Genomic DNA, 27909 nt, shown 5'->3' on the forward strand with positions numbered 1-27909 from the left:
CCTGGGTTTGCATTCAGTCTCTACCAACCACTAGTGAATGACCTTGAATTACTAACTTTATCTTTTTGAGCCTTAGTTTTCTGTGTCCTGCCCATCCTCTGAATCTGCTGATGGGGAAGAGATCCTTTCGCTTCCTATTCCTCATGGCAGGAGATGGGGTAATGAGGAATGCATGCTTGTCCATCTGGGGAGCCTGTCCTTTTCTCTCTGGGGAGAAGAGGCAGCTGGTCTGAATGGTCAGAGCACACACTTCCTTAGGTCACATTCAGGGGTGGGGAAATGCTTCATCCCTGCCTCTTGGATGTGGAACAAGAGCCAGGACTCTCCTCTGCTTCCCACCTTGAGGAGAGCACAGCAGGTTCAGGTTCAGGGTCCTCAGGTAGGCCCATCTCATTCCCTGACCCCTGCTCTCTGTGTCAGTAATCCAGAGCTGCAGTGGGCCCCCATCCACCAGCAAATGAACCAGCTCTGCTGTGGGCTCTATGCTCTCCACAGCAAGCCTCAAAGCTTAAATCTGCAATGTGGAAGGCAACACCATCATACTCCTGGAACCACATTCTTCAACAATTTATAGTAAAAAACTATACCCCACAATGATCTATAGTTAAAAAAAAAAAGAGTTTTATGTAGTTTTTACATTGGGTTGCAAAAGAACATTTCACAAAAGAGGAAAAGTTCAAGCTCACAAAACAGCCTGTTCCGTCCAGGTCTCTTAACCAGGATAGCAGACAAATTGTCTGTTTTCAATCAGCTTCACTGGGGCTCTACATGACAGATCTCAAAAAGTACCATAAACACATATACACAAATAGAAACTTTTTACTTTCTTTGTGATATGGCTTATATTTCTATATAAGAATATATCATCTTTGCAACTCAAAAACATAACTACTTTCATTAGATGAAAAATATGAAGAAAGACCGGGTGCTGTGGCTCACGCCTGTAATCCCAACACTTTGGGAGGCCAAGGTGGGCGATCACTTGAGGTCAGGAGTTCGAGACGAGCCTGGCCAATACGGCAAAACCCGGACTTTACTAAAAATACAAAAGTTAGCCAGGCATGGTGGCATGTGCCTGTAATCCCAGCTATTCTGGAGGCTGAGGCAAGAGATTCACTTGAACCCGGGAGGCAGAAATTGCAGTGAGCCAAGATTGCACTCCAGCCTGGGTGTCAGAGTGAGACTTCATTTCAGAAAAAAGAAAAAATGTGTGTGTGTATGTGTGTGTGTGTGTGTGTGTGTGTGTGTGTGTGTGCGCGCAGAGAGATTTAGCATTCAGAAACCTTACTTGAAAAGAATTCATTTGAATGGGCTAGGAATGGTGAGAATGGATAGAGCAAAAGTTCTTTAAGATTTCGGAAATAATGTATTATGAGAACAGATACCCCAACGATCAGCTTAATAAATAGAAAAGACAATGAGAAATCATCCAGATAAAAATAAGAAATTATAGTGACAGCTGAAACAGGGAGGAAGAGTGGGAGGAGAGTAAAATTCAAGAGCAAGGATCTTGGGTAGGAATTCAATGTTGAGTATTCTTAATGGACAAAGTATAATTATTTTCTGGAGTGAATTTGGAAATGTGTTATTTCATAATGAATGATTTATACATAATAAAGTCTAGGTATATCAGACATTTTATATATAGATTAAAGGATTTTAATCTGTTTGAAAGTATATAAAAAATTTTTTTTAAATCTTCGAGACCTCTCCTGCATTCCCTCCCAGTAAATGACTTTGACCCCTACTTCCTAGAGAAAATGAAGTCTATGAAGTACAAATTCCCTCCAACTACAAATTCACTTATACTCATATCTACCTTCTGGCTCTTCCTGAAGCCAAGCTCCAACAATGTCCTGAATCCCATGCTCCTGCCATCTTGGTTCAGTAGTCACTCCCTGCCTCATCGCTAGCTCTTTCCCAAGGCAAGTGGCAAGATCCCATTCTTCTCTGTGTGGAAAACTCACCTTCCACTGTGAACCTCCTTCTAGAGCTCTCTCTGGCCTTTTCTGTACTTCTCAGCTTCTTGGAAATCTTGTCAATATTTGATGTTCCCACTTCTGTGTCTCCTGCTTACTGGGGACACCTCTGCCTCCGTGTATTTGCAGCTACCCTTTCCCTGACCTTCACGTGGCAGGGCCACTTGTGACCTCCTGACTGTCAAATAACTGATACTTCTCAGTCTCTCTTATTGGACTTTTCTGAGGCATAAAACATGATTAAGCCTCCCTTCTTTTTAAAACTCTCTCTGTCCTTAGCTTCCCCATCCCGGCATCCATCCCCAGCTTGTGCCCAAACCTTTTGCCCTACTCTTCTCCCATTTCCTCTGTAGTCTCCTCTTCCCCTATCCCTGGTCATTTGCTGTTCTCATTATTTTTCTCATCTTCTTGAGCTGATATGTTCAACGCCCACAACTTTAATTATTTCTTCCATGCTGATGACACTCAAATCTATAACTCAATATCTTACCTTTCTTCTGGACTTCAGATCTAAATATTCAACTGAATAGGTTCATCTGATGTCCCAAAGGAACTCTCAAATACATGTCAAAAATTGAATGCTGTCAACCTGTACACACGTTCTCTTCCTCATACATCTTTGCATTCACTTAGCCATGCAGACAATATACCTGGAGTCATCCTAAACCAGCTCTTCTCACTTCTCATAGTTGTATGTTGAAATCACCTCAGGCATAGCTGAAAAACACTGTCCTAAATGGTGATTCTCAAATATCAACATGCAAATAAACCCCTTGTTAAGATGCATTATCTGATGCAATAGGTCTGGAACGGAGCCAGACATTCTACATTTCTAATAAACTTCTAGGTGATGCAGATATTCCTGGACCTCAGGCAATACTTTCAGGAACACTGGAGCCAGCAGTACCAGCATCCCCTAGGAATGTGTTACAAATGCCAGTTCTCAGATTCAATCCTGGCTCCACTGAGTCAGAAATCTGTGGACTGGGCCCTGGGCAATGCAATCTGTGTTTTAATAAGTCCTACAAATGATTCTGATACATGCTTAAGCTTGAGAACTACTATTCTGGATAATCTTCCTCTATATATGGAGACTTAAGGACAGAAGGACTAAACTGCTGATTCCATGTGCTCACTCTTTGCATATCTGTCCCTTCTTTTCTGTCTTCCATGCTTTTAATCAATTTTGTCTTAAAAAATTATAATTATCTTTTATGCAGATAAACAGTTTCCTAACCCAGCCAGATGTGTACACTGTATTCCAATGCTTCTTATCTGTCTACTTGAGGACTTGTCTCTTGCAATGATTCCCTGTTCTCCTCATTACTTGTTTTTTTTTTCTCTTTACTAAGTCATTCTCATCAGAAAAAAAAAATTGCTATAATATCTTCCATTAAAAATATACCCCAAGCCTGGGCAACATAGGGAGATCCTCTCTCTATAAAAAGTTTAAAATGGGCATGGTGGTGCATGCTTGTATTTCCAGCTACTTGAGAGGCTGAAGTGGGAGGACTGTTTGAGCCCGAAGGTTGAGGCTGCAATAAGCTGTGAGTGCACCACTGCACACCAGCCTGGACAACAGAGAATAGACCCTATCTCAAAAGCATTTTAAAAATACTTTCTTTTGGCCCTATATTTTCTTTCAGATGCTGGTTATTTTCCAGGTGCTACCTGGAAAATATTTGCATTTTTTAAAAATGTGGCCATACTCACTTTCTCAACAACCTTATTTTCCTTTTTTTTTTTTTTTTAAGTTTACTCCAGTCAGGTTCTCATCAAAACCTAGTTATAGAATATTTAACTAGGTATAGAATTGGTAGGTTAGCAGGCATGCATATAGCAAGCTTCAGTAGATAATGACAAAGAACTTTCCAAAGGTATTGTACCGATTTACACTCTCACAGATGGTGCAAGAGAGTTCCTTTTGTTTGTTCCACATCTTTGCCAAAATATTTTCTCTCTTCTTAATTTTTGCCATGCTGGTGTGTGTAGAGTGGTATCACATTACGGTTTTATTTTACATTTCTTTAATGACTCATGCAGATGAGTATCTTTTTACATGTTTACTGGCTGTTTGGATACACACTTTTGTGAAGTAGTTCTTCATTCTGTTGCCTGGTTCTTTTTCCTATTGGACTATATGTCTCTTCGTTATTGATTTTTGGGAGTTCCTTATACATCATAGGTGTGAGTCTTTAGCCAGGATATGTATGAAGACAATCTTCTCACATTTTATGGTTAGCTTTTTGCTCTCTTAGTAGTGAAATTCAGAATACAGAATTTTAACAAGTTCCAACTTCTCATTTTTTTTCTTTTAGGGCCTTTGGTGCTACGTGTAAGAGAAAAAGATGATGATCACATTCTCCTATGGTTTTCTCTAAGATCTTTATTGCTTTATCATTCATATTTAGATCAGCAAACTATCTAGCATTGATTATTATGTATAGCGTAAGATGGGGCCAAGATTCATTTTTTTCCATGTTGATATCTGACTGATTGCCACCATTGACTGAAAACAATTTCTACTTCCCCCTGCATTGGAGTGAACCGTGATGTTTTATGTGCCTCTATGTGTGCTAGATGCCTTCCTGGAATGACCCTCAGTCTTTCCTGCTTGAGAAACTCCCAATCTGTTTACAGGACCTGGCATCTTGCCTTCTGGAGACCTCAGGCCCCTTTGAGCCCCCTGCTTCCAATACAGCGACTACCAGAGGCTGCCAAGGGCAGGGCTTTTGAAGCATCTATTCTGGTAGGAGGAGGATTTACCACTGACACTGTTTAGAATTCTCAGTACATGGTGATAATAAAAAGGAATAACTTTTAATTGGTATTTTTATTGTTTGAAAATTTTTTATAAACCATGTATCCCCTTTCTGCCTGCTCCTGGGTGGATCCCCCCACTTCCTTACCTTCGGTGCTCTACTGAAGTCCCACATATCGAGTACCCATTAGGTGTCTGCCAGACACTGAGCCAGGTGCTCTGTATACACAGGTCTAGCATCCCAAATCCAAAAACCTGGAATCTGAAATGCTCCAAAATCCACAGCTTTTTGAGCACCAACGTGATACTTAAAGGAAATGCTCATATGCCACAATCCAAAAGAAACCACAATCAAAAATATGGCCCCAAGAATTTTGGATAAGAGATACTCAACCTGTATTACTTCTAGTTTCAAAGCAAAGAGTGTTATTCCTTCATGCCACCACTGTACACTGTGAATTCTATAATTTTAGTAAATGTCATAGCATAGAGTAATTGTTCACTTAAATACTAATCTTCCCACTAGATTCTGAATTTGTTAAGGGTAGGTACTATGCACCTGCTAGAATGTCTGCCAGAGAGCTGTGGTTTGGTAAATGTTTATTACCTTGTCATTTTTAGTGGTCGAGGGAATTCTGGATGATTACATTGAGCAGAGGGTCTAAGAAAAAAAGCAGTCTTTTTGAAGTACTTTTTTGATTACAAAACAGAAAAATGTAACTATAGCACATTAAATAACATTTCCTATTTTAATCTCTCATAAAGTGCAATCAGTTATAGTTAAGTTTCTTTCTGTACAAAATTACTTTTTCTGATTTCTCAATTTATAAGAGATCAACAGTGTCAGATTGAGGCCGTCATATCAAATGCAGTTCAGCCTGCTTATAAAAATACATTTACAGAGTTCTATCAACATTTGTCATCAATTCAGAGAGACATGACAACCTTAGCTAGATTCCTGCAAAAAAATGTAAATGAAGAGCAATATAAGCCAAGCTCTTCCCAGTGCTATTAGAAAAACATATGAATTAAAAGAAACATTTGAGTGGCTGGGTCATCACTGTAGAACAGCCTGCGCACCATTTAAATGGGAGAGTAAGAACTAGATTTTCCAGAGCTTGTCACATTTACTTTTAGAAAATGACATTTTCCAGTGAGTGGAGATGGATTAATTTGAGTGGAGGGACATAATCCCATTACAGTCTGCAAGGATTTACCACAGGTCATGATAACAAAAGTAGGTTTTCCGTAAGAATTTCAGTTTACTCATCTCAGAAACACATAAAGCAATGAATTTCAAATAAAAGAGAAGGCACTAATAAGCTCTGAATTTACTATCCATGCCTTTCCAAATATTTGAGAGTGAAATGCTTATTCAGTGATATTCTAACCATCTGTACTACCTGGGGGGGGGGCGGTGTGTGAGCACATGAAACTACGGCTGACCCTTGAACAATGGGGAGGCTAGAGACACCAATGCTTGCACAGTCAAAAGTCTGAATTTAACTTTCACTCCCCAAAAACTTAACTACTAGTAGTCTAATGTTGATCAGAAACCTCACTGGTAACATAAACAGAAGATTAACACATATTTAATCTGTTATATGTACTATATACTGTATCCTTACAATAAAGTATGCTAGAGAAAAGAAAATGTTATTAAAAAAATCATAAGAAAGAGAAAATATATTTCCTGTTCATTAAGTGGAAGTGGATCACCATAAAGGTCTTTATCCTAGTCGTCTTCACTGAGGAGGAAGAGGAGGGGTTAGTCCTGATGTCTAGGGGTGGCAGAGGTGAAAGAGGTGGAATAAGTGAAAGGGAAGGCAGAAGAGGCAGGAGCACTAGGTGTAACTTTTACTGAAAAAAAAAAAATCTATGTGTAAGTGGACCACACAGTTCAGACTTATATTGTTCAAGGTCAACTGTATATCATAGACACAACTTTAAGGCAAGTGATTAAAACATTTAATTTTTAGGAAGACTCGAACTGTAAGTACCATTCTGCTGTCTGACATTAGAACAGTATTTTGTTAGCAGGCCCTGCATTCTATATAGCTACAATAACACATAGGGAGATAGGCTGAGGCCACGGATCTTTAAGAGGTACCTGATAATCAAATCTCTCCTTAGAAGCAAAGCAAGATGATAGCTATAAAGGAGCTCTACATTGGACTTTCAAAGGAAAAAAATCTTTTGGGAAAATAGAAACCAGTTAACTCATAAGTTACAAAACCTTTACTATTATTTTTATAGGGACAGGAGAGTCACAAAGACCGAGTTAGAAACCAGGTTGAATAATTCAGCTCTAGTTTACTGTCCAAGGTGCTTCAAAGGAACGAAAGTGACAACTGCTGACATCTAAATGTAATACAAAAACTACCGCATGCTTCCCACTGATTAATTCTGACTCTCTAGATGAGAGGATAGCAAATGTGTTTACACTATGCACATACACCAGCAAGCAGAAGCAAAAAAAAAAAACAAAACATTTCAGGTAAAGATTCATCCCAAGGTATGGTTTTCCTGGTGGGTGTTGAATACATCTAGCTAAAGCAAAGATGGGAAAATGTGTGGAAAAAAGTTAAAATATACATCAGAAACAACAGAGTAGAGAACAAATCCCAGGGATCACAAGCCCAAACTTTTGATTTCAGGTTCTGTTAACCCCACATATTGACAGAATATTAATTTCACTTTTCTTTTCTTTGGGTTCTGTTAACCCTGCATATTGACAAAATATTAATTTCACTTTTCTTTTCTTTTCTTTTTTTGATGAAGTCTCATTCTGTCACCTAGGCTGGAGGGCAGTGCCAGGATGTTGGCTCACTGCAACCTCTGTCTCTTGGGTTCAAGTGATTCTGCTTCCTCAGCCTCCCGAGTAGCTGGCATTACAGGCACGGACCACTACACCAGGCTAATTTTTTGTATTTTTAGTAGAGACAGTGTTTCACCATGTTGGCTAGGCTGGTCTTGAACTCCTGATCTTAAGTGATTCACCCACCTCAGCCTTCCAAAGTTCTGGGATTACAGGTGTAAGTCACACGCCTGGCCTTAATTTCACTTTAATTCTTATCTTAGAATCCTTCTACCAACCTCAGCAATTTATTCTAATGACACGCTTTAGTCTCCAGATGAGGAAAACATTTAATGGATAAATGGAACTCATACTGAATGTTTATAGTTGGAAGTAGAAAGGGACACACTGAAAGATGAATAATAATGTAAGAAGAAGCTAAAACAAAAGTGTAAGTCCAGAATTCTGATTCCTCAAAGATTACACTTACTCCTTTCATGTACAACAACCATGAAAAGCTAGAAAAAGGAAAGCTTGCACAGGCAGCAGCATGGTCAATGTGTTTCCTGCATCCCCAGGTTGTGTCAGGGTTCACACAAAGTAAAGTTAAAAAGAAAATCTTCGCAATGATATTTTGTAACTGCCTTTCTGTAATGTCCCAAATATGCAAAGAGACCATAAAAAAACAGTACTTTAGCATGATTATTTCTCTTTTCTCTGGAATATTAGGCCCTTGAGAAAAAGCATACAAACTAATTATGTCATTTGCAAGACTCATTACAATTAAAAGCTTTAAATTTTCTTAAAGGGTTTTCAGGTTGTGTTTTATTTAGACTCTTTATTGCTACTAAAATAAGTTCTTCTCTATAATTATAAGTTAATAAAAATCCTCAGGATGTTTTTAGCTTTAAAAAGACAATCTTCACCAATTCAAACCTTGAATTAGGATTTAAGCTGCAAGGATACGGAGCTTCCTGCTGTATAAGGACCAGATGCATTTCAATGGGAGTGCAGCTTGAATCAACTATCCCTGGTCACCCCTGAGGCATCTAAGGCAGAGAGACTTTGCAAAGTGGAATGAACACATCTGTGCTGTTACCATCCCCTTATTATAGACAACTGCTTTTTTTCTGTAAGCTTTTCTCACTCTCATGTATCTTCCTGGGTCAAATCTCAAATCTCAGATATCGTCAAGTTCTTAGCACTAACATGTACACATGTTGTTTATTTAGAAACAGCCTTCACTTAAAAAACCAGTAGCATGAATGGAAGGTAAAGGAAGTCACATCATCCTTGCTGCTCAAAGCCCTTGATCTCTGATGAACCCATGGTCCATCACTTTTTCTTCTTCAAGTAAGTGAATTCAGGGCTGCTCATGGCCCATTCCCATGCCCACAATCCTCTTCCTCCACTTATCCTTAGACCTCAATTTATATATACATATATATATGTGTGTGTGTGTGTTTGTATGTAAAAATGTAATATAATATATATACACACACACACACACACATTTTTTCTACTTCATTTCCTTTACTTAAGCCTCAATTTAAATGTCCCTTCCTCAAGGAGCCCTTCCTTTTCCCTCAGATCTAAATGAAGACTCCCTTGTACTCCCTTCCAACCCCCTATATGTTTCTTTCATTGTACTTTCTCCATGGGATGAATGACCATTTCTCCAGAGGGCTGCAGCTGCAGCCAGTGGGGCCAGGGCTGTCCTTCTCAGTCACAGTCAGCATTCAGCACTGGACTTTGCCCACAGTGGCCACGCAGAAAATCTCAGGTAGCACACTTGATTAACTGACGCATGAATAACTTAATTAAGAAGATGCCTAGTAGAACAAAGTCTGAGGAGAAGCTGGTGCTTTCCCACAGTGGGTACTGCTGCTTTTGTAGGGTACTGGATTTGCGTCTAGCCAAAGCATTTTATTTTCTCAGAACATCTGCTCTTTAGGTCCCCACCATCCTACACCGTCCCAGGGACACAATAAATATATTTTGAATGAATTGATAGACATTATCAGGTTCAACATCAAGGTAAATTTCTCAAAGAAATGCAAGATGGGAAAGAGCAACGTTAGAGAGTCAGAATATTAAAGTTTATGTTTTTCAAGGAATAAAAGCTTTCTGTTTTTTCATTAGTGAGCTTTTACTTTGGCATCATGCTTAGAAAATTCTTTTTCTCTTCCTCAACCAAGATGATATAACTTGACCTACATTTTCTTGCAGTGCTATTCTGGTTTCTTTCTTCTTCCTTCCTTTCTAAAAACATTTTAAATCTTTAATACAGCTGGAAATTCATTTGATACAAAGTCTAACTCCAATTTTTTTTTAATGTTCATTTCCCCAAAACCATTCCATTAATTTTTTTTTCATTAGTTCAGTGGGAATAAAAATGTGTCCTTCACATTTCCTCAAACAGCAGGAGAAACTCCTGGCAGAATCAGTGTGAAATGTGCCTTCTCTTCTTGACAGAAAGGTCCTCAATTAACACCAAGCCATAATATTAATGTTTAAAACAGAAAAAGCAAATGGAATCATTTGTACATTTTTCACATGAAAAAGGTTAGATCGACATTTTTACATGAAGAGGGTTAAGAGAGAATTCCAAATGCTGTCACTGTGGCCACATGGTAGACACAGTTTCTCGTTAGAACAACTATCCTGCCAACAGCAAGGACAAGGTGCTTACTCTTGCATCCTCAACACCCAGAACGGTGCCTAGGACATGGCAGGTGCTCAATAAATGTCCAATTCAGAAGAGTGTCATTTGTATGTTATTTAAATTACAAGGTTACTTAAAAACACCATTTCTATTTTCTCCATGGCATCTCCATATATTATCCTATCACAGAGAGCTATGAAGGTTAAGCTACCTCAGCTAAGATTCCAACAGACCTACTTTAGGGAGACTGAGTCAGGGCTCACCACAGTGGCTGCACCAACTGCAGTTGAGGACTAACATTATTCTTCAAAATGCCCTCTTTAGCCCCTCCCATGTTTGTTGTGTGAACACAGCCCAAAGTCACTGTAGGGCCGTCCTGCATATATATCACATGCTGCATATTAAGACTTGCTGATTTTTAGTGTTAGTTTTTTAAGTACTACTCCTCTTACTACTGACCATTCATTTTAGCTCCATATTGCATTAGGTTTATCAGCAGTTTAAGAGAATTTTAATGGGCCTTGGATAAACACCCTGTGGCTTGCTGGAGAACTGGAATCTGAGGCTGGCAGATAACCATTGAACTCTGTCCCCAAGTCCTGTCTTTCTTTCTTTCTTTCTTTTTTGAGATGAAGAAGTCTCACTCTTGTTGCCCAGGCTGGAGTGCCATGGTGCAATCTCAGCTCACTGCAACCTCTGCCTCCTGGGTTCAAACAATTCTCCTGCCTCAGCCTCCCAAATAGCTGGGATTACAGGCGCCTGCCACCACACCCGGCTAACTTTTGCATTTTTAATAGAGACAGGGTCTCCCCATATTGGCCAGGCTGGTCTCGAACTCCTGACCTCAGGCTATCCGCCCGCCTCAGCCTCCCAAAGTGCTGGGATTACAGGAGTGAGCCACCGCGCCAGGCCTAATCCTGTCTTTCTTAATGATAGCCCAGGTTGGCCTGAGTTTCTCCAGACCTCCCTCTGCTGCAAGCAGAGGTAACTGAATTCCACTTTTCTTTTTCCCTGCTGCAAGGTAACTTGGCTTCACTGCCAAACCCCGGTGGCCACCCCCAGCCTTGTGGAGACTGACACAGGAAGGTAAGTTTCCCAGTGGACTAGAGGAGATCAGCCAGAGTGTGAGAGTACCTGGCAGAGAGGAAGGGAAAATGTGGGGAAGAGAAGGTGAAGGAAAATAATAGCAACAGAGAGCATAATTAATAAAGCAGGCTTCCAACTGACAAGCTGGTTTCTAAAAACCCAGTGCAAAGTCATTTATTTGGCATTTGAAATGCACCTTCCCATACTATTATCACAGCACACAGTGACTATGTTACTCTGCTAGTACTAGTTCAGTTTATGGTTCAAACCATTTTAGTCACTTTGAATTAAAAACACTTTGGAGAGTTTTCCAAGTCTCTAACGACTTTCTAAAGCTACGATCTTTTTTACGTGGGGAAAAAGGGGAGGTAAGGAATACATCCTTCCTCTTTAGCCATGGCAAAGTAAGTCTCTTTCCAAAGACCCCTGCACAGCCTTTATGCTCTGAAATCAGACAATCCCTCTCATGCCATAGTCCTTTAACCTAGCACTATATACATTTGAAAGGATTTTTACATATGTTATGAAGTTTCACTTAATTACTGTGCAAATTCTGTGAAATAAGGCATTCGGATAGCACTATGATCTATTGATGAAAACTCCAAAACTGTACAACATGTACATCCAGATTATAAAGGTCCACCAACTGCCTAGCACAATGAGTGAAACAAGGCACAAAGTCAGGTGGAAAATGATGAGCAGAGGTGATCTCGAAAGTTTCTTCTAGTGTGCCTCTTCTCAGGAGTAACTGAGGATGAGCTTCACTCCAGAAAAGGGAGTAAACAACAAACAGAAACTCGCAGCAGGTTCCAGGAGGGTGTCAGGGAGGGAGGATGGAGCTAATAGGGTATCTGACAGATTGGTCTGTGTGGAAAGTTAGAACGACAAATATACTACAGAGCTATTGGAAAGACGAGAAAATACAAAAACAAACATTTGAATAAGAAAGATAATCAAGGTCTGTACTACTGGACTCAGAGGTGAACAATATTTAGACTTAACAGTTAAAAAAACCTTAGTAGACATTCAACAAAAATATTGAAACTGTATTAGGAGGAAAGTGAAAATGTTCATGCATAAAGGAAGATAATTCTTATCTTTTATAATGGAAAGTCAGTAGATAAACAAGTCTAAAATACCAAGAAGTAGCAGAACACGCACATGATTATTATTTAGAAGAATACAAAAAGAGATACCTAAAGAACAGAAAGTAATTTTTTCTGTACAGGGAAAATCAGAAATGGGCGGACAGGAGTCTTTTTCTTTTCATGACAACTTGTTCTATTTGATTTTTAATACTATGTATTATTTTGATATAAGCAAAAAATACATTATAAAAGGCAAGAGCTCTCAGAATCATGTCTATCACATAGAAACTAGTCTATTTGTAAACCGATAGACAAGATTTGCTAAAATGCAAACTAAATTTCATTTAAGAATTGCAAATTTGGGACTCATTAGTGAATGTTTTGTAATAGTGGATTTTTAAAAATACAATTTAAATAGATGTTTAATTGATGTGTTTCATAATGTATATTATATTAATTTATTCTAATGCTTCCAAAAATATAGCTTAAGCTTTTCAATACTATACCAAGGTACATGTGAATCCTTCAAACTACCCTTCACTTCAAGAGGCTTTTTATGCCCTCATCAGCCTATAGAAAACCTTCCTTTGGTGAATTTACAAATCATGAATCATTCATTTTCTCCTCCAATATTTACTGACTATCCGCCATGCACCAGATATCAATGCAACATTTGATTATATAATTCCATATATTTTCCATTTTGTATGCATATCAATAAGTTGGAAAGGCTTAAATAATGATACATAAAATTAATTATAAGCTCCTCACTTAGGATAACAGCCTTCTACATCTTTCTTTTTTCTTTGTTTTTTAAGAGAAAGAGTGTCAGCCAGGTGCAGTGGGTCATGCCTGTAATTCCAGCACTTTGGGAGGCCGAGGCAGGCGGCTCACTTGAGGCCAGTAGTTCGACACCAGCCTGGCCAACATAGCGAAACCCCGTCTCTACTAAAAGTACAAAAATTAGCCCGGCGTAGTAGTGCATGCCTGTAATTCCAGCTAGTAGAGCGGCTGAGGCACGACAATTGCTTGAACCCAGGAGCGGAAGTTGCAGTGAGCTGAGCTTGCGCCACTGCACTCCAGCCTGGGTGACAGAGTGAGACGGTCTCGGAAAAAAAAAAAAAAAGTCTTATTATGTGGCTCCAACTAAAGTGCGAGAGTGCAGTGGCCATTCAATAGGCTCTATCATAGTGCACTACAGCCTCTAACTCCTGGGCTCACGTGATCATCCTACCTCAGCCTCCCAAGTAGCTGCGACTACAGGCACATACCATCTTGCCCAGCTATTGTTTGTCTTTCCTGCAGGGTGGAACACAGTGTCACAGGCCATATTACTGTATGTGTGTAACAGTCACAATTCTTCTACTGTGACACGGCCATAGGTTTATTTACCAGATCATAAGTCTTTTTGATGACAGAAACTATATCTTAGTCATTCCTTTGTCACTGGTTCACAGGGCTTGGCATATTGTAGGAACTCAATAATTATTTTCGGAATAAGTGAATAGCATTTTCTTTTTTTTGAGATGGAGTCTTGCCCTGTCATCCAGGCTAGAGTGCAGTGGTGGGATCTTGGCTCACTGCAAACTCTGCCTCTTGGATTTGAGCAATTCTCTCGCATCAGCCTCCTGAGTAGCTGTGATTACAGGTGTGCACCACCATGCTCGGCTAATTTTTTGTATTTTTAGTAGAGACAGGGTTTCAGTATGTTGTCCAGGCTGGTTTAGAACTCCTGACCCCAAGTGATCTGCCTGTCTCAGCCTCCCAAAGTGCTAGGATTACAGGTGTGAGCCACCACGCCCAGCCTCCATAAGAATTTTCTACGTGAACAAACAAGTAAATAAATGAATCTCAATACTGTACTCATTCTTTGTGTCAATCTCTTATAACTCCATTATAACCCATTTTTATGGTAAGAGTACAGTCACCAAATCAGGTCACTATTTTAAATTCTTAAAAGCCAAGAATTATAATATTATGGAAATATTACCTTGGAGGACCACATGAACTGTGACTCAACCCCAATATTTGCTTTTCAAAATAATATAGTTTCTTTGGAAGGTTTTAAGATAAAACAAATTTTCAATCAGATCCAACTTTGTACTCCTTTATGACAGGGATCAATCAATAAAGTCATTTGTCTGGAATCATTATCATGATTCAGGAAAATTAATTTGTTTTATTTTCTAAAAATATAAGTGGTCCTTTAACATTTAGTCTCAAAAACTCCAAGCTAAAATAATATGGTGTTGTCTATAGTACTGTCTGCTGTCATGTTCAGTATGATTAACTTAGATTGGTGGGAAATATGGCAATTTTATGAAGAGCAACTTCACACATACACATTAACGTAACTCAGTTATGTCCACAAGACCACCATGATTCATTTGATGCTGAACTATACTATAAGTGATAGAATTTTGTTCTCCTAATTCAAATATTGGTGAAACAGCATATCAAGGTTGGGAGGAGACAATATTTACTTTCAATAAATTAGACTCCAAGGTAAAGAACTAAATTGACTAAAAAAGATATGTTTCAATTTGAAGTCTTCAACTTCAGTTATAATATCTATTTCCATTTATCATAGTTCGAATTTTATGCCAAAATTAATTTGGTATCCCCACATTCTACCAAGTAAAAGTATATATTTAAAGTATGCAGAAAGGAAAGGAAACCAAAAGGAAGTACATGCACCAAGTTTAAAGATTGTTCCAGCAACTACAGAGTGACGATGTTTAAAGTAAATGCAGTTCAGCATTTGTGAGCCTCCCTCTTTATACCACGCACTGCCGTGAGCACTGGAGGAGGAGCATGAGCAAGCAGACGTGGAGCTCAGTCTACCTTAGGCACCAGTGGTTATAAGTGGTTATGAAAGGGAGGCTCAGGGAATAGCGGGGAAGCTAGTCAGGTTTAAATGGTCAGGGCAAGACTTCTCTGGAGGGGCTGATTTTAAACAGACTTGGGCTGGGCGCAGTGGCTCATGCTTGTAATCCCAGCACTTTGGGAAGGCAAGGTAGGCAGATCACTTGAGGTTAGGAGTTCAAGACCAGCCTGGCCAACATGGTGAAACTGTGTCTCTACTAAAAATGCAAAAATTAGCTGGGTGTGGCGGCATGTGCCTGTAATCCCAGCTACTCAGGAGGCTGAGGCACGAGAATCTTTTGAACCTGGGAGACAGAGGTTGCAGTGAGTCGAGATCACGTCACTGCACTCCAGCCTGGGCAACAGAGCGAGACTTAGTCTCAAAAAAACAAAAAACAAACAAACCAGACACCTGAAGCATGAGCAGCCTGGTGTTAGTCTGGTGAAGCTGGAGGAATGGCAGCCCTAGTCAAGGAAGGAGAAAGGAGAGCAGAGGGAGAGACTGTGGTGTGTTTGAGAAGCCACAAGAATGCCTAGAATCAATTGTAGCAAGTTTGTATCAAACCAGGGAAGAAAGCCTTGTAGTGTTAGCATGGGAAGATGGCACGTCAGACTTTACAGGACTGTAGCCATATGGCTCTTCTGGGTAGTGATAATTGCGAAAACAGCCTGAGAATCACATTCAGGCTGTACGTGACTGCCCACCCAGAATGAGAGCAATGTGGGTAGTGAGATGACCTGGGCTCTAGTCACTCACTGGCCACAAAATCAGTGGGACCCAAGTTGTATTTCTGTCCCTAGGCTCCAGTTTCCATCTTGGTAAAATGGTAGAATAGGATTTTATAAACTCTAAGACAGGGGCAACATATATGTCTTATCTTACCATTCCAATTGATTAGAAATGTCTGCTGCCAGCCCAGTTCTAGGACTCTGTCTCAGTTAGTGATGTCTGCCCTGGAACCACTGTGTTCCAGCTGCATGCTACACACTGGCTAGTCCTGCTCTGTCCCGCCTTCTTTCCCAGTGACAATATTCTGTGCTCCTATGAGAAAGAAGACGTGAGCATCGCTTTCACATGAAAAGCTGTTCCTGACCTGAGTTTCCTGTGCATTTCTTGTTGCTGATGGAAACAAATAGAGTCAAAACCTAAAAGGCAGAAGTCCAGGAAGAAGAGGCAAGAAAACTCAGGACACAGATGGCACCAGAATGGGTAACTGGGCTTAAATCATTTTTAAATTTTGTGTCTGTAGGCTTTCCTTCTAATACACCTAATTTTGAAATGGAATCTGTTTTTCATCACGTGCCTAATTTGTCAAACCTGTGTGACTCCCGGCTAGATTTCAGGCTGCTTATAAATAGCTAGTGTAGGCAAGTGAGAAACTTCCACAGAGCCTCTGCCTGACACTGGGTAAGCAAGTATGGACCCCTGCCAGCCTACGTCTACCGGATACACAGGGACACAGTGCCAGCCACTCACTCACCCTCTGAGAGGGGAAGTCAGACACAAAAACACTCACTGTACTTGTTCTTGAATCTTGTACTAAAAAAGCCATGTAGGCTTAAAATAGCTAAATGATTTTCATTTAAATGGGGCTGTCTTAGATACAGGGGAGAAAAAAAAAAGTTGTTAATGGCCCACTCCTATCTTTCGTTGTTGAATTCTATACTCTGAACTGCCACAATAAGGGAAGTGCAAGTCTAATCTGTCTCATTTTCCTTTCCTTCAGCTTCACAAGTTCTCTTTGTTCACCCCAAGGTACTTAAATATGTACATATAAACATAGGCTTGGGCATGGGCATAGTTTAAGAATAGGTATAGGGAAAGGTATTGGTGGAGGTAAAGGTAAAAGTATAGGTATAGTCACTGGCATAGGGAAAGGTACAGGTACAAATGAAGGTATAGGTATAGATAAAGGTAGAGGTATAGATACAGGTATAGGTAAAAGATAAACGGAAGTAAAGGTAAAGGCATAGAGGTTAAGTATTGGTATGGGTATAGGCAAACGTTTAGGTTACAAACAGGTAAAGGTATAGATATAGACAAAAGTAAAAGTATAAGGAAATGTATAAATATAGGTAAAGGTAAATGTCTAGGTACAGGTACATATATAAATATAGACATGCAGTTAAAGCTTCACGGTGGCTCATGCCTGTAATCCCAGCACTTTGGGAGGCCGAGGAGGGCGGATCATGAGGTCAGGAGATCAAGACCATTCTGGACAACTTGGTGAAACCCCATCTCTACTTAAAATACAAAAATTAGCCAGTTGTGGTGGTGCACACCTGTAGTCCCAGCTACTTGGGAGGCTGAGGCAGGAGAATTGCTTGAACTCAGGAGGAGGAGGCTGCAGTGAGCCGAGATCATGCCACTGCACTCCAGCCTGAGCAACAGAGTGAGACTCCATATCAAAAAACAAAGAAAGAAAGAAAGAAAGAAAAAGAAAAGCTTCTTACTTCAAATCTCCATCAACTAGCTTACCAATAACATCAAAATATTAAACTCCAAACACTCCACTAATTTCACCAACACTTAGTCTTTCTAAAGGTTTTTGAATGAAAGGGAACTATAACCTAAAGGCTGCAGAAGTTCTATAGAAACTGGTCTTCTTCATCAGGCTCCTCTATGTATCCACAAGCAGTCACCTGTTGGGGTAGGGACTTTCCTCTACAAGTGGACTGTAAAATATACAAACCCAATTATAAATAGAACCTTCTCTGAGTCTATCTTCTTTCAGTTTTTATAATATTGATAATAATTTACATTTAAGTAGCACTTGAAATTTTACAGAACATTTAAAACTATGCAGCTCCATCCTTATGCTAGCTCCTGATTCTGTAGCTGGGAAGAGTAAGTCTTCAAGGGAGAGAAGTCTCAGTTACCCTCTGCACTTCCAAACCCCAGCAGGCTGACGAGGCCATCTTTCTCCACTGAACAAGCCGGTTTTTCTACTTGGGCTGTTTCTAACTAAGGCGGCTCCTTGTGCCCACCCAGAGATGCTAGTTACGGAAGCACTCTCTATTCTGGACAGCATCTTCAGTGACTCTTGCATATTTATTTTTAAAATTATTTTTCCCTTTTCCTTTTGTCACACTAGTCTATTAAAGTTGCTGGTGACAAATTTGGCTGAGTTCAGTACTTTAAGTCCAAGAACCTTGGTGCCCCTCACTTATCTTTACACCTGGACATACAGACAATTAGATAACTCACTAACAACTGAGAAGTTACAATGGGCTAAACAGCTCTATGCAGAATCAGCAGCATTGGACAGCACAGTTATAATCTGTGAGCAATAACTTTGAGGAGTCTAAAACTGTGGATAAATCAGTGTTCTTCCACCCATTCACACATAGAACAGGGAATTACAGAGCAAGGAAAGACCTAGCAGAAAATTCCTAAAAGACTTCTTTTTTTTTAATTGTACTTTAGGTTCTGGGGTACATGTGCAGATCATGCAGGATTGTTGCACAGCTACATACATGGCAAGGTGGTTTGCTGCCTTCATCCCCCATCACCTATACCTGGCATTTCTCCCCACGTTATCCCTTCCCACCCTCCCCACGCCCCCATGTCCCTCCCTAGCCCCCCCCAACAGACCCCAGTGTGTGATGCTCCCCTCTGTGTCCATGTGTTCTCATTGTTCAACACCAACCTATGAGTGAGAACATATGGTGTTTGATTTTCTGTTCTTGTGTCAGCTTGCTGAGAATGATGGTTTCCAGATTCATCCATGTTCCTACAAAGGACACAAACTCATAGTTTTTATGGCTGCGTAGTATTCCATAGTATATATGTGCCACATTTTCTTTGTCCAGTCTATCACTGATGGGCATTTGGGTGGGTTCCAGGTCTTTGCTATTGTAAACAGTGCCTCAGTGAACATACGTGTGCATATATCTTTATAATAGAATGATTTATAATTCTTTAGGTATATACCCAGTAATGGGATTGCTGGGTCAAATGGAATTTCTATTTCTACATCCTTGAGGAATCACCACACTGTCTTCCACCATGGTTGAACTAATTTACACTCCCACCAACAGTGTAAAAAGTGTTCCTGTTTCTCCACATCCTCTCCAGCATCTGTTGCCTCCAGATTTTTTAATGATTGCCATTCTAACTGGCTTGAGATGGTATCTCAATGTGGTTTTGATTTGCATTTTTCTAACCAGTGATGATGAGCATTTTTTCATATGTTTGTTGGCCTTGTACATGTCTTATTTTGAAAAGTGTCTGTTCATATCCTTCACCCACTTTTGGATGGGTTTGTTTTTTTCTTGTAAATCTGTTTTATTTCTTTGTAGATTCTGGATATTAGTCCTTTGTCAGATGGGCAGATTGCAAAAATTTTTTTCCATTCTGTTGGTTGCCGGTTTGCTCTAATGATTGTTTCTTTTGCTGTACAGAAGCTCTGAAGTTTAATTAGATCCCATTTGTCTATTTTGGCTTTGTTGCCATTGCATTTGGTGATTTATTCCTGAAGTTCTTGCCTATGCCTATGTCCTGAATGGTTTTGCCTAGGTTTTCTTCAAGGGTTTTTATGGTGCTAGGTCTTATGTTTAAATCTTTAATCCATCTGGAGTTAATTTTAGTGTAAGGTGTCAGGAAGGGGTCCATTTTCTGCTTTCTGCACATTGCTAGCCAATTTTCCCAACACCATTTATTAAACAGGGATCCTTTCCCCATTGCTTGTTTTTGTCAGATTTGTCAAAGATCAGATGGTTGTAGATGTGTGGTGTCCTTCTGAGGCTTCTGTACTGTTCCATTGGTCTATGTCTCTGTTTTGGTAACAGTACCATGTTTAGTTTGAAGTCCTGTATAGTTTGAAGTCACACAGTGTTATGCTTCCAGCTTTGTTCGTTTTGCTTAGGATTGTCTTGGCTATGCGGGCTCTCTTTCGGTTCCATATGAAGTTTAAAGTGGTTTTGCCCAGTTCTGTGAAGAAGGTCATTGATAGCTTGATGGGGATAGCATTGAATCTATAAATTACTTTGGGCAGTATGGCCATTTTCACGATATTAATTCTTCCTAACCATGAGCATGGAATGTTTTTCCATCTGTTTGTGTCCTCTCTTATTTCCTTGAGCAGTGGTTTGTAGTTCTCCTTGAATAGGTCCTTTATATCCTTTGTTAGTTATATTCCTAGGTATTTTATTCTCTTTGTAGCAATTGTGAATGGGAGTTCACTCTTGATTTGGCTCTCTGTTATTGGTGTATAGGAATGTTTGTGATTTCTGCACATTGATTTTGTATCCTGAGACTTTGCTGGAGTTGCTTATCAGTTTGAGAAGATTTGGGGCTGAAACGATGGAATCTTCTAAATATACAATCATGTCATCTGCAAATAGAGACAATTTGGCTTCCTCCTTTCCTAATTGAATACGCTTTATTTCTTTTTCTTGCCTGATTGCTCTGGCTAGAACTTCCAATACCATATTGAATGGGAGTGGTGAGACAGGGCATCCTTGTCTAGCGCCAGATTTGAAAGGGAATGCTTCCAGTTTTTGCCCATTCAGTATGATATTGGCTGTGGGTTTGCCATAAATGGCTTTTATTATTTTGTGATACATTCCATCGATACCTAGTTTATTGAGACTTTTTAGCATAAAGGGCTGTTGAATTTTGCTGAAGGCCTTCTCTGCATCTATTGAGATAATCATGTGGTTTTTGTCTTTGGTTCTATTTATGTGATGGATTATGTTTATAGACTTGCATATGTTGAACCAGCCTTGCATCCCTGGGATGAAGGCTACTTGATTGTGATGGATAACCTTTTTGATGTGCTGTTGCAATCGGTTTGCCAGTATTTTATTGAAGATTTTTGCATCTATGTTCATCATGAATATTGGCCTGAAGTTTTCTTTTTTTGTTGGGTCTCTGCCTGGTTTTGGTATCAGGATGATGTTGGTCTTATAAAATGTGTTAGGGTGGATTCCCTCTTTTTGTATTGTTTGGAATAGTTTCAGAAGGAATGGTACCAGCTCCTCTTTGTACATACAGCTGGTAGAATTCGGCTGTGAACCCCTCTGAACCTGGACTTTTTTTGGTTGGTAGGTCATTAATTGCTGCCTCAACTTCAGCCCTTATTATTGGGCTATTCAGGGTTTCAATTTCCTGGTTTAGTCTTGGGAGAGTGCAGGTGTCCAGAAATGTATCCGTTTCTTCCAGATTTACTGGTTTATGTACATAGAGTAATTTGTAGTAATCTCTGATGGTAGTTTGTATTTCTGTGGAATTGGTGGTGATATCCCCTTTATCATTTTTTATTGCATCTATTTGATTCTTCTCTCTTTTCTTTTATATTAATCTGGTTAGCAGTCTATTTTGTTTATCTTTTTTAAAAAAAAAACACCTCCTGGATTTATTGATTTTTTTGAAGGGTTTTTTTTTGTGTCTCTATCTCCTTCATTTCTACTCTGATCTTAGTTATTTCTTGTCTTCTGCTGGCTTTTGAGTTTTTTTGATCTTGCTCCTCTAGGTCTTTCAATTTTGACTATAGAGTGTCGATTTTAGATCTTTCCTCACTCTTATATGGGCATTTATTGTTATAAATTTCCCTCTACACGCTGCTTTGAATGTGTCCCAGAGATTCTGGTATGTTGTGTCCTCATTCTTGTTGGTTTCAAAGAACATCTTTATTTCTGCCTTCATTTCATTGTTTATCCAGTTGACTTTCAGGAGCCAGTTGTTCAGTTTCCATAAAGTTGTGCAGTTTTTAGTTACTTTCTTAAACCTGAGTTCTAATTTGATTGCACTGTGGTATGAGAGACTGTTATGATTTCTCTTCTTTTTCATTTGCTGAGGAGTGATTTACTTCCAATTATGTGGTCAATTTTAGAGTAAGTGAAATGTGGTGCTGAGAAGAATGTATATTCTGTGGATTTGGGGTGGAGAGTTCTGTAGATGTCTATTAGGTCCGCTTGTTCCAGATCTGCATTCAAGGCCTGGATATCCTTGTTGATTTTAACAGCAGAGTATTAAACAGACAAAATAGTGGGAGACTTTAACAGCAGTGTTAAAGTCTGCTGTTAACAGACTTTAACAGCAGAGTGTTAAAGTCTCCCACTATTATTGTGAGGGAGTCTAAGTCTCTTTGTAGGTCATTAAGAACTTGCTTTATGTAATCTGGGTGCTGCTGTGTTGGGTGCATATATGTTTAGGATAGTTAGCTCTTCTTGCTGTATTGATTCTTTTAGCATTATGTAATGCCCTTCTTTATCTCTTTTGATCTCTGTTGGTTTAAAATCCATTTTATCAGAGACTAGGATTGCAACCCCTGCTTTTTTTGCTCTCCATTTACTTGGTAGATCTTCTTCCATCCCTTTATTTTGAGTCTATGTGTGTCTTTGCATGTAAGATGGGTCTCCTGAATACAGCACACTGATGGGTTTTGACTTTTTATCCAGTTTACCAGTCTGTGTCTTTTGATTGGGGCATTTACAGCTAGCATTAATATTGTTATGTGTGAATTTGATCCTGCCATTTTGTTACTGGTTGTTTGTTTTGCCCATTGGTCGATGCAGTTTCTTCATCACATCGTTGGTCTCTACCATTTGGTTAATTTTTGCAGTGGCTGGTACCGGTTGTTCCTTTCCATGTTTAGTGCTTCCTTCAGGAGCTCTTGTAAGGCAGGTCTGGAGGTGACAAAATCTCTCAGTAATTGCTTGTCTGTAAAGGATTTTATTTCTCCTTCAGTTATGAAGCTTAGTTTGGCTGGATATGAAATTCTGGGTTGAAAGTTCTTTTCTTTAAGGATGGTGAATATTGCTACCCCCCGACCCCAACCCCTTGCTTGTACGGTTTCTGCCAAGAGATCTGCTGTGAGTCTGATGGGCTTCCCTTTGTGCGTGACCCAACCTTTCTCTCTGGTTGCCCTTAGCATTTTTTCCTTCATTTCAACCCTGGTGAATCTGATTTATGTGCCTTGGGGTTGCTCTTCTCGAGGAGTATCTTTGTGGTGTTCTCTGTATTTCCTGTGTTTGAATGTTGCCCTGCTTTGCTAGGTTGGGGAAGTTCTCCTGGAAAATATCCTGAAGAGTGTTTTCCAACTTGGATTCATTCTCGTCGTTCTCTTCAGGTATACCGATAAGCGTAGATTAGGTCTTTTGACATAATCCCATATTTCTTGGGGGGTTTGTTCATTTCTTTTCACTCTTTTTTCTCTTTTCTTGCCTTCTCTTTTTATTTCATTTAGTTGATCTTCAATCTCTGATATCGTTTCTTCTGCTTGATCGATCTGACTACTGAAACTTGTGTATGCTTTGCGAAGTTCTCATGCTGTGTTTTTCAGCTCCATCAAGTTGTTTATGTTCTTCTCTAGGCTGGTTATTCTGGTTAGCATTTCGTCTAACCTTTTTTCAAGGTTCTTAGTTTCTTTGCATTGGGTTAGAACATGATCTTTTGGCTCAGAGAAGTTTGTTATTACCCACCTTCTGAAGCCTGCTTCTGTCAGTTCATCAAATTCATTTTCTGTCCTGTTTTATTCTCTTGCTGGTGAGGAGCTGTAATCTCTCAGGGGAGGAGAGGCGTTCTGGACTTTGATGATTTCATCCTTCTTGCTCTGGTTTCTTCCTATCTTCATGGATTTATCTATTTTTGATCTTTGAAGTTGGTGATTTCAGATGGGATCTCTGAGTGGATATCCTTTCTGTTAAAGTTGGGGTTATTTCTCCTGTATAAGGCTTTTGTTGTTGTTGTTTTACACAAGGGTCAGTGCTCCACTTAAGACAGACTGTCCCTTATTTGCCTGTGGAGGCCAAGGCTGGGCTGCCTCGGTCTTGGCCAGGCTGCTGTTTATTCTTCCCCTGGTTTCTGCTTACACAGGTGAGACTTCCCAATGGCAAGTGTCTTTCCCTCTACCGAGCTCGCTTATCCCAGATGGAGCTCAATATGATGTATTAACTTCGAAACTCTCCCATGAGAGGGCTTCCAATTGCTGGATCTTGTGGGGGTGGGACCTGTATGGCCATATCATCTGACTCCCCACTTTCAACTCTCCCTCCTTCTGTGGGACGGGCAGTTCTGTCCCGCAAGCCTTCTCGGTGTTAGTCAAAGTCTCTGCCCAGGTCTGCGCCAACAACTTGAGGCACCGGGCCAGCTGGCGATGTTGCCTGGGTCTGCACTGACAACTCACGGTGGTTCTCACTTGGCATTTTCCTGAACTGTTGGCTGCAGAAGTCACGGAGTGAAGCGCAGTATCTGAATTGGAGTACTGAGGGGTTGAAGACCCCGATACTCTGTGCCAGATGCACTTCCCGGGTGGGGCAGAGCCCCACCTTGCCTCGGCTTGCCCTCTTTGGGCTACTCTCACTGCCTTTTTTGGGTTAATCCCACTGTTCAACCAGTCCCTTTGAAATGAACCCAGTTCCTCATTTGGAAATATGGAGATCACTCTTGTTCTGTGTCACACTCACTGGGAGCTGCACTCTGGAGAAGTTCCCTTTCAGCCATCTTCAACTTCTTTTTTTTTTTTTAATGGAAGCTTTTGTTGCCCAGGCTGGAGTGCAATGGCACAATCTCAGCTCACAGCAACCTCTGCCTCCCGGGTTCAAGTGATTCTCCTGCCTCAGCCTCCCAAGTAGCTGGGATTATAGATGTGGAACCCCACATCTGGCTAATTTTGCATTTTTAGTAGAGACAGGGTTTTACCATGTTGGTCAGGCTGGTCTCAAACTCCCAACCTCTGGTGATCTACCCACCTCAGCCTCCCAAAGTGCTGGGGTTATAGGCGTGAGCCACCACACTCAGTCAGAAGGCTTTTTATTTAGAAGAAATCTATTTCTTCCCTAAGGTTCTGGAATGGTTATGAATACCAGGTTATTAGATGATCATGGCCAGAGATGCCCATGGAAACTGTTAAGGCAGTCAAGTGTAGATACAGGTACAGGCCTAGGTGAACAAGGCAAGCTAAAGAAAATGCAAGGGTTCAGGATGCCTGAAAGTTAAATGGTCAGGCCCTGCTCCATCCCCACCATTTCATGAGATATGGGAGCATGGTCAAGTGATGCTCTTCTTAGGCCCCAGTTAATTTTGGTGGGAACAAAATAATCTTCAAGTCTGAATGATACAATTTTTCCACAATCCCAATAGCCAATTAATATTTTTATGAAACATTCTTCTGATTCACCTGGCTTTTTTTGTTATGGTTGGCTGGAATATCTGGGAACAAATACCATATAATGTTTTGTATATGTTTTCTTTTTTCTTGTGGTAAAATATACATAATGTACCATTTACCATTTTCAAGTGTACAGTTCTATGGCATTAACTATATTCACTCTGTTGCACATGCTCTCCGGTTTGAAGTATACCCACTCTTCCTTTATTGTCTTTTCTTTAAATGATGAATGTATTACTAACCTCTCAGTTCCCGTTGATGATACTCTTTGTTTTTGAGAATGGGGTGTGAAATCCACATCCAGGGATGATGCTTGCGGAGCTGAGGCAGCAGGTAATGTGTTACAAACCCCACGGCGCCAGCCAAGGCAAACAGCACGATGCTGAGAAATGGCTGCGATAAAAATGGGCAGAATCTCATTATTTAGCCTAGAGGATCGGGAGAGGGATGCCAATGAATAATACATAACATCATTGTCCTTCCACTTTTTCCTCTGAAAGGATATAGACTCAGTTCTTGTTTCAGGCCTCTGAAAATGTCTTCCTTATACCATGAAATTGGTTCATGTGGTGGAAACCACTATAAGAAGGAGGGAGAACTAGCCTGAGGAAGTACAGAGGCCAAGAGAATTAGGCTCCTTTGGAATACATTTAAAAATTTTCTAAGGAGGTGAAGAATAACCCTTGTAGCTCATAGATGTTTCCTCTATGAAAGGGGAGTTCATGGATGGACAATATTTTTGTACAGAGACAGCAACTGTCAGTAAGGACCACAGCCAGGAATCCCATCTGGAGCGCCCACTTTGTTTTCATAACTGGACATCATTTTCCTGTAGTCTTTTTGGCTCTGTGACCTCCACCTCACCCTGATACAGTGACTTCTCTCTTCTCTACTCATAGTAGAGCACTGTCAGCCTGCCTTATCACTATTAACTGTCCTCACAGTGGATTCCACAAGATGTGCCATCACTCTTGCAAACAAAACAGCTCCCCAGATGCAGGAAAGGGTAAGGATAAAGCAATCGAACCCAATCTGTGATGTGAACCAAATCACATCTTGGACATAACTGTTCACAGCACATGGATACATTCCCTAAGCCTCTCGATGGGCATTTTGTTTTCTTCCTCTGGCTCACGTGTCTTGTCAATACCCTGTAGCTCCACGACAGCTTTGTTATTAAGGAGAATAAAGGGGCAGGAAGAGTACAAAGTTGGTGGATACATACTCGCAATGACAGGAATACAGTGCTGGCGCTGACTGCAAATGAGAGGACAGCAACCACTGCGCAGACGATGAGATCCCATTTTAAGACATCTGTCTGGAAAGAGAAAACCAGTGGTGAAGGCTGCTCTTCATTTCTCTCAGCAACTCTGTGTGACCCAGTAAATCAAGCAACAGGACACTGACCCAGGATAAACTGTTCTTCCAGCTCATCACTTACCTGACACACTCAGTGGCACACACTGGATGGGCTGTTCACTAGCTCCTGCTTAGGGAATTTCAGGAAGGCTAAGGTGGGCTGGAGGAGAGTGGTGGAGGAGAGGAATCACACACTGCTAGGTTAGTCTATGTGTGCTAACCATAGAAAGACGAAAGGCTTTCTACGCGAGTAAGAGGCACGAGGTTCTTATTAGGTTCTTGTATCTGATCTGTGTTTCCACAAACAGATACCAGATATAAGATTCCCAGAGAGCTCCCCAAAGGGACCTTAATTATTAAGATCTGATAAAGAAGCTCAAAATGCTAATCATCTCTACTTGGCGTTAGGGTGTCTTGGATTTTAGCATTCCAACAACCTGGCTAAAGCAAACAGAAGCCTCTTAGACATTTCTTATTGCTTTAGACTAGACCAGATTTTGCATTTTAATTTACCAGTCAGATCACTGGTGAATTAAATAAACCACTTCAAAATTATTAAATAAATAAATAAACATTATATATATATATATATATGTATATGCAATAGGTACACACATTACATGCAGATAATGAAATGTTCAGCAACTAATAATTTTCCATACAAAATTGAAGTGTAAGCAGAGGCTAGGGAAAATAAAGCAAAGTTAAACCCAAGAATGCTGTGAATGCAGATAGACAGAGAATGGCCTGTTAGCTCCAACCAGGCATAATATTGCTAGCTGAACAATCTAAAACAGACATGAGGAACCATCACTTTTTTTCTCTCTGTAGAGGCAGATTAGTTATAGTACACAATTATTGGTCATTTGAAGGTATCACATTGTTACCTGAAAATTCTGAAACCATCAATACATTTATACCTCCCTTTCTCATATTGAAGGGAATTATGCCTCTTAATTCTGTCATTTACCAGAAATTTATACAGAATATATACCTCCATTTCCCTGTACCCACCCCTTGACCATTTTTTGCTTTTCTTGTTTTTTAAATTAAAATGTGGGGTTTCTTGCAAGTCATGCTCCTTCCTGGCCTGCTGACTGTATTATCATCTAAAGTGACAAAAAGAAACAGTAAAAAAGTCAGGCTCCTAGATTTATTCATAGTATTAATAGTAATCCTATTATTGACCAAGGA

The 27909-nt window shown here is 40.1% G+C and overlaps 1 protein-coding gene across 4 annotated transcripts in view; it reads right to left on the minus strand.

The window, feature by feature from the left end:
• Positions 1 to 27909, minus strand: part of PCNX2 (pecanex 2) — a 308138-nt gene that overhangs the window by 153134 nt on the left and 127095 nt on the right. For all 4 annotated transcript variants that reach the window (XM_064383610.1, XM_064383609.1, XM_064383611.1 and 1 more), the window contains exons 18-19: positions 26582 to 26674; positions 25599 to 25749 (exon numbers count right to left, since the gene is read on the minus strand). In XM_064383610.1, the coding sequence (XP_064239680.1) occupies positions 25599 to 25749; positions 26582 to 26674 (244 nt within the window). The remainder of the gene's footprint in view (positions 1 to 25598; positions 25750 to 26581; positions 26675 to 27909) is intronic.

This window comes from Aotus nancymaae, unplaced genomic scaffold (assembly GCF_030222135.1).
Source record: "Aotus nancymaae isolate 86718 unplaced genomic scaffold, 86718_ANA_hifiasm-v0.15.2.pri h1tg000032l_0, whole genome shotgun sequence".
NCBI classification, from domain to species: domain Eukaryota; kingdom Metazoa; phylum Chordata; class Mammalia; order Primates; family Aotidae; genus Aotus; species Aotus nancymaae.